The sequence below is a fragment of the Pygoscelis adeliae genome, unplaced genomic scaffold (assembly GCF_000699105.1).
Source record: "Pygoscelis adeliae isolate BGI_AS28 unplaced genomic scaffold, ASM69910v1 Scaffold554, whole genome shotgun sequence".
NCBI lineage: Eukaryota > Metazoa > Chordata > Aves > Sphenisciformes > Spheniscidae > Pygoscelis > Pygoscelis adeliae.
In genome coordinates this window covers 53418-60839 of record NW_008824667.1, presented here as the reverse complement: position 1 = coordinate 60839, position 7422 = coordinate 53418, and the positions used below count along the sequence as shown (strand labels likewise).

At 41.7% G+C, this 7422-nt stretch overlaps 1 protein-coding gene across 1 annotated transcript; it reads right to left on the bottom strand.

Moving 5' to 3' along the window:
* Positions 1 to 1051: 1051 nt before the first annotated feature.
* ING5 (inhibitor of growth family, member 5) lies at positions 1052 to 7418 on the bottom strand. The gene is made up of 8 exons (XM_009322864.1): positions 7334 to 7418; positions 6932 to 7003; positions 6054 to 6220; positions 4517 to 4628; positions 3456 to 3549; positions 2319 to 2454; positions 2076 to 2137; positions 1052 to 1155 (listed from the first exon to the last, which is right to left on the bottom strand). The coding sequence occupies exons 2-8, from the start codon at positions 6957 to 6959 to the stop codon at positions 1113 to 1115; spliced, it is 642 nt and encodes a 213-aa protein (XP_009321139.1). The 5' UTR covers positions 6960 to 7003; positions 7334 to 7418; the 3' UTR covers positions 1052 to 1112.
* Between the last annotated feature and the right edge of the window lie 4 nt (positions 7419 to 7422).

Here is a 7422-nt window from a genome sequence, read left to right as displayed (position 1 = left end):
CAATAGCAGTATTTCATAGCAAATGCTATTCAAACCCCCCCACCAAGCTACCGCATGGTTGCCTTTCAGCTTTGCAGCGCCATCATAGGAATGTACACATTGTCCTTAGGGAGCCTCCCCTTAAAGCTTGTTTTCCTGATTTACCCAGGTGCAACACAGACAAACACAAGTAACAAAAATCAGGCCTTCATCTTATTTTACGAATAAATCCGACCTTCTATCTCTACAAGAATACTGTAGGTTTCAATCTTCACAGTAATGTACTTAAAGGATCTTCAGAGAAATGGAAACAGCCAGGAAAGGTAACCCCTCTCTCAGTATTACTGTCACTAAGAAATACTGCAGGACAATTCCTTCTCTATTTAGAGGTTTTCTCTCAAAAGAGACAAACCTCTTCTAGAAGGAGGTGAAGAGTCTAATGGTTTGCTTCTGTTAAGGTTCATGTGAATGGGGGCAAGATCAAGTAAAATAAAGGCAGTGCAAAGGTAGGCAGAAGAAATTCCCCAAAAGAGAAGATACCATCATACCTCTCTCCCATCCCTGCCCTGTCAAAACTAAGCATGGTACTTTGCTTTGAGGAAACGGACACCGGAAACAGTTAACCAGCTTTCCCGTTCCTTTCTGTACTAAAGAACTGCACAACAAATGGACTTCACACCTAAACAATGGAGCCTACTTCCTTCATGCAGGCTATCCTTCTTCTCTACCACACCAAGCTCCAGGCCTAAGCTACTTCCATGATGGCGATGCACCATGCTGAAGATACAGGTATTTTTTTCTCCTGCAACGCCTTATGTGGTTTCCCAGACTCCTATAAACTAGCAGAGACTACAGCTACTGGCTACCCTAGCACTTCATAGTAACACCGATTTCAGTGCTGTGCAAGTGTAACATAAATAAAATCCCTGTGGCAAAGGGATTTGGGACTCCCTCCCAAAGCCATTTTCTTATGAAAGAACAGGAATTACAACTGGCCACTGGACAATTAAATATCATACCAGAAAAAGAAGGAGCGTAGGTTAAAAAAAAAAATATTAAAGATAATATTGCAACATGAATGAAGGAATATATTAAATTCTTCTTGCCTCAGAGGATGTATTCCCCTCTACTCGTTACTTCTTTTTCTTTCTTTCCTGAACACAACGAGGACAAAACCTGCAGGGAAAGAAAGGCAGTAATTAGTTCCTGAAGTTAAGCACACATAGCCCAAGAACTCCTCTTATTATTTGGGAACGAGTGGGTGGGAGGGTGGTTTAAAAGCAGCCAATTTAAGTAATTGCAATAATTTTCATGACATGCAGGAAGCCTGAGCAAATAGGAAAGGAACTCTACCAACTCGGGTGGGCAGAAGTGACAGATAGCACTAGAAGGCTTCCAGGGCTCATCAGCCCCTCACACCTTATTTCATTCACCTAGAAGTTACTCCAACTTTTCCAAGTTTGTCACACAAGCTTCCTCTACAGGCAAAAGAAAAAAGCTTTGTTCCTCCAATTCATTCCTTCCTCTCCTTCCAATGATTGCAGTTCACTTTCACTTAAGCCTGTTTCTCATAGGCATCTAGAGGAGAGCAGTCCATTAAATGGAGACTAAGTACAGAACAAGCCTATGATTCTTTCGAAGATGAGCACATATATAAACAAAACCTAGAGCAGTCTTCAAACTTTGCTTCCAGAAGTGAAAAAAATAAATACATGTCTCTTCTCAATTTTAACCACAGCCACAACCATGCGACAATACAGCAAACCTGAGCTGTAACATGTACATGCTTACACAAGCCTCAGATCAAAAACTGCTCTGTTTATCACGCAATTTTGCATATGCCTGGGTCCTTGTTTTGCTCCCACCAGAATCTAAAGATGCCCACTGAAGTAGACTTTAGGAAGAAGGTTCCACTTGTACCTCCTGCATTCACACAAACCCAATCCCAATCCATAGAGGATGCAAACCCTCTGATGACAAGAGCAAAGGTCCTCTGTCAGGAAGGGTCACAACGGGGTTTTAATTCTCATTGTGAATCTTCTTAAGACAAATTGTAGCCTGATAAAAATAAAAAAGCTGTATGTTGTCATACTTACCATTTCCCTTTCGGCTTGGTGGTGAGGTCCACACAAGCAAAGTGGAACCATTCAATTGGGCACTGCAAAACAGAAAGGAAAAACCCACAGAGGAGACGCTTAGTGTTTCACTAATGTTATTTTCATCTTGTATGATCTAAATGGGCAAGTACACACACACACACACACACACACACCCCCCCCCCGCTTTCACAGTGTTGTGATGTAGCAAACACCTGAAAATAAATCATCTCAAGTGCTTACATCTGGGTTGTCACAGCCAATCATTTCTCCATAGGACACCTGGTGACACAGGCAGTAGGTAGGTTCATTGGGGTCCACTGGCATGTCTAGGACATCTGAGGGATGCACCGACAGGATGGTATCAGCAAACTCAGATCTGTGGACAAGGACAGATTGAGGATAAAACACTTTTCAGTTGTAGGCAACACCATGTTTCCAAGAGCTAAATCCCACTTGGGAAAATTAGTTTTTAACAATATCTTCCCTAAAGCACACTGACCCTACTTCAGAGTTTAGATTACATTATCACGTATTATCCAATAACCAAAATCATAACGTAGGTTTGATCAAACACAAAACATAAGCTTGACTATAAACGATTAAGACAATGATTTGTAGATGCCATGACTACAGTAACAAAACTAACGTACAGATCAATTCTGCTTGCGGACAGAAGAATCTGACTTTTTTCCCCCCAATCAGTTTTAATACATATATTCTTTTCTCCTTGCCAGGTATGAGTGACCCCCCTTGCTCTGACAGGAATGTATTAAGTTGACCTGTCAGTAACGTTCAGTGGAAACTATTTTTTTCTTTTCTGCCCCTCCATTTAGCCAGTTGGAAAACTAGAATTAACAGTGCCCCTCTTCTATAAATCATATGATAGAGAGGGGACATGCTTTCTTCCTTGCTTCACAAAACCAAATTAGATTACTCAAGACTATTTAGGACATGATTGTTTGAAAACAACCTCCAAAATTCTCCAAGATGTCTAGAACAACAATAAAACATCAGTTTCCCTCTCAATGGGCAAGTGTTTCTTTTTACAATCAAGACCACAAGCAACTGTTAAAAATAGCCGCATGACAAAAATCAAAAGCTATTTTCTCCCAGCTTGCCAACAGCAACAGAGACGCTGATCTTGTCTTTCCAGACAGAGGGCATACCAAGCATGCCGAGTTTCCACATGCCAACCAAGGAGTTAATTAACGAAGCTGACTTGTCCTAAGCAGGACACTAATGAAATGGAGTAAGACCAGAACACTCTAACACCGCTCACCATCCAGACACGAGTCATAAATAGGGTAACATGAGCTTGCGGAAAATTCATGAAGCGTCAAGCCAAAGTCACCAGAGCTGTGACTGGATATGCCTTACCCTCCTTTCAGTTTCTTCTTCTTTGGAGTATCTTCTTCAGACATTCGCCTGCCTCGACCACGAGAGCCTCTTTTGTCTTTCTGACTTCGTCCCTCTATAAAGGAAAAAAAACCCATCGTTTCAATTTATTTGAATACCAGAAAAATCCCCAGATGTTTTTCTTTTGATGCATTTATTGTTTTGAAAACCTTCTTTCATATGTAATAGAATATGAATGCTGATTCTGAATTACATTTTTATGCCACAAACATGTGAAATTGGCAAGTAGTATGACTGAGCACCAAACTCCTGCGTTTGCAGTTTTGGCAATTAAATCACTGCAGTACAATGTTAGCCCATATCGTTGCACAAGATACAAACAGCATCATATTTGATTAGACATGCTGTAATACTTTTTTTTTTTAAATCTCAGTATATTTTTAAACCCTCAGCCAGTTAATTGGTTACTCAATAACTAATGTAACTTTTATCTCCACATCCCTGTTCTTACCCCTTATTTCATAGTTCAAAGGCATAAAGCTGTACTGCTGTTAACCATGCTTAAATGTCACTGTAATCATACGACATTTCAAGTATACATTACAGAAACTGGTACCTTCCTTTAACTTCTAATTTTTCCTGCTGTTCTCAGCTTGATTAGTATTCAAATTCTGGTAAAGGGAGGAAAATAGACAAATCTCTCCTCAAAAAGATCTTAGAACTTAGTAACAGACCAAGCCTGAAACTAAAACTGTTACACACAAGAACATCAGTTCATTTTTGTCACAGTTAGCTCCCCCTTGGCCAGTAGCCTCCTTACAGCCAGTAACCATGGGCCACCTCAGGGTGATCTGGCAAGCAGAGACAGTAAGCTAAGATCCCAGCACTAGATTTTCCTTCATCTGTTTATTGCCCACCAGAACACTGTAAATATTTGAAGAGCATTAAAAACAAGTAGAGAAGTACAGTATGGTGTACTTCTTTTCTTCCTCCAGAAATAGCAGCCTACCTTATATCTTAGGCTTTCTGGTTAGATATGCTCAGTGCTGGAAAAGGCTGTCAAACATACAAAATTTACGCACTTTTCAGGCTTCGAGATCCAGGGTTTTCAAAGTCACTGCCTTCCAGTTTATCTTTCAGATCTGCTTCAAACCGCGCCAAATCTGCATCCAGCCGGCGGATGTGCTTATCCACCTGCACAGAATAGGAAACCACAAACTGAATTAAAAAAAAAAAAAATCCCCAAATGAAAACAGGAAGGTCTAAGGCTGTTATCAGCATGAACAGGAGTATAATACTTTAGAGCAAGGCATGAAAAGGGTATGAAACTGGAAAAAGGGAAACGGTATACACAAAGGGAATTAAAGCAGAGAGGAAAAAAAAAAAAGCCAAAGGAAAATAGGAAAAAGCAAGAGGACCTAATCCCAATACAGGCAAAGAGAAAGGAAGGAGAAGGAAGTGGCATAAAGGAGAGTCAAAGCAACTCAGACTAATGGTTTGCAGAACAAAACAAGACGGGGAGAGATGTTAAAGAGAATTATTTTCTCCCTACAATTTTCAAAATACATTATTCAACTAATATCCGTGAAATGTGTAGATCAGTCTGTTTTTTCCAGCATTTCACTGGCACGCTAATCGAAGATATTTGGTAATAAATACATGTTTCTGCTGACTATGTCCAAGATCAAGTCCATAAATGTTAAGTACCTTGGTACTACCCTGGTTGCAATAATGTGGCTTACAGAATAAAGATGTAGCAAAGGTATTTTAAGCCACCCCCCCCAAACTGTGCTGCTGCAATACCTAGTCCTCAAATTAGTGGTTATCTAGGACACTTTTCAATCCCTGTGAAATAATTTACTTTTCTGCAGTATTTGATGGCAATACTGCAGCTGAAGCGGAACCCAAAGCATCTCTAGAAGCTGGACAAAACACGCTTAAGTACAGTCAAAAGGATTCCCCTCACTCAAGTTTTATCTATGGGATAAAACATACAAAGATAAGAATTATTCAAGGGACAGCTAAATGGACACAGGATTAGAGGCAGAAAAGGGGAAAGCTGCATCTTATAAATGAGATTTTGCCATCAGGTCTATCGAGGAAAGTTTGGTGTCCAATATACAACCAGAATGGTGGAGCTGACAGGTCTGCTTTCTTTTGTCACTTGGAAACGAAGGTAATTGGGCAGATTTCCCTTAATTCCTCCACAATATAGTACTGAAGTTGACTTCAAAACATGTTGTTTATGACTAAGACCAGCCCTAAATAAATTATCGGGTGACAGGGGAGCTGCTGGGGCGGAGGGAGTGGGATAAATTTGCTGGCATTATTACACAGCAGAGGAGTACTACCAATCAAGCAATCTCCAAGTGGGATAAACTCATTTAACCTTTCACCAGAAGAGATGCCTACTTGACGCAAAACCTGCTCACACAAGGGAGAGCAACAGTAAGAAAAATAAGCTTGAGAACTAATAACTTATTTCGGTAAGATATTTAACCCAAAACATGAATACGTCAGGGAAAACGGACACTGTGGAAGTGTCTTCCGTGTCCACCAGCAGCCCCATTCCAGAGTATGACCGTTTTTAACAGAAGTCTCACTGGTTGTGATCCTCACCATCTCGTACGTCTGCATGGCCAGCTGGACTTTATCGTCGCTGTACTCTTTACATTTGCTGTAGGCAATCTGGATTTTCTTCAGGTGTTCCACTCGCTCCTCGGGTAACATGTTCTTCACTGATTCAATGTATTCTGCTGCAAGACTATCAATTTCTGCTTTCTTATCTGAACAGCAAAGCATATACACATGAGAAAGCTGTCTGCCCAAGCAAATAGTTTTTTCTTCTACCTCTTTACGGTATTTAGAAGACCTCTCCTGACAGTTTTCTGACTTCCCCTGATCCCTTAATGTATTTACCTTTTTTAAAAAAAATGAAGTTAAAGGTATTCACTTTTCAACACTTGTGGTGTGATTCTGATTTCTCAAGAGTTTTACAGTTAATTCAGAGGAGGGGCTCATGGTTAAGATCAGAAACTGAACCAATGGCTTCACAAACTTCAGCCTCTCTACCCACAGGCAGAACATTATATTTGCTACACAGCCATTTACCATTCTAATGGTTCAAGTTAAAAATCATTAATGTGCAACCAGATACCACACAACCTCAAAAAACAAAAAAAATTGGTCTTGCAAGACACACAGCAACCTACAGTTCGGTAGCTGTAGAAATGTGTGCAAGTAAGGCCATCCAAGGGGCCATCAGGTACTGCGATCACACAGCTAGAAGTTAACTGGCAACTGCTGAAAAAATACCTAGTCCTGTGAGCTGGAGCCCTCACAGAAAAGAAACAAACGCTGCACAGTGCTCAGGTTGAGAAAAGAAAAAGCATTAGAGGGGAGACATGTCCTGTAAAGCTGAGTCTCCACAGGGCTCTTCCTGTCCTTCAGGTTGAGGCTCTCTATCAGACTTCGCTTACCAAAATACCCCAACACACCTTCTGTTCTCTGATCCAACTCCCGCATCAGCTGGAAGTTCCTCTGCAGCTCACAAGGCAGGTTTTCGATACCTGGAACATAAAGGCCAAGAAATACTACAGCCCGTTCTCCTCATAGCAGCCTCTGACATGCAGCACTGAACCAACTCAGCAGAGCTACAAACACCGCCGCCTTACAGGGCCAGCAGTTGGATTACCCACAGCCATGCTAAACATACACACGCAGAAGCAGCGTGCGGCCCCTGTTCTTGGCTAGAAGCTCTCCGGGAACGAAGCCTTTGCAACAGGAGGCCAGCACTTGAACACACGCTTAGTCTGACGTACTGTAAACCGCCCATTTACATCAGGAGAGCTTAGCTACACGTACGCACGCACACAGGCCTTCGTGGGACTGACACTTACCCGGCAGCCGCGTTACTCCCGCTGTTTATTAGAGAGCCGGTCGCGCACGGCCGTGAGAGGAACCGAGCGGCGCCGCTGCCCGCGCCACG

Excerpts from the sequence above, each read along its gene's own strand:
- ING5 (XM_009322864.1), bottom strand. The coding sequence starts at position 6,959 with ATGCGGGAGTTGGATCAGAGAACAGAAG. Across the intron at positions 6,221-6,931 it reads GTTGGATCAGAGAACAGAAG|ATAAGAAAGCAGAAATTGAT; the intron begins GTGTGTTGGGGT and ends TTTGCTGTTCAG. Across the intron at positions 2,455-3,455 it reads AAGAAGAAACTGAAAGGAGG|ATCTGAGTTTGCTGATACCA; the intron begins GTAAGGCATATC and ends CCTTGTCCACAG.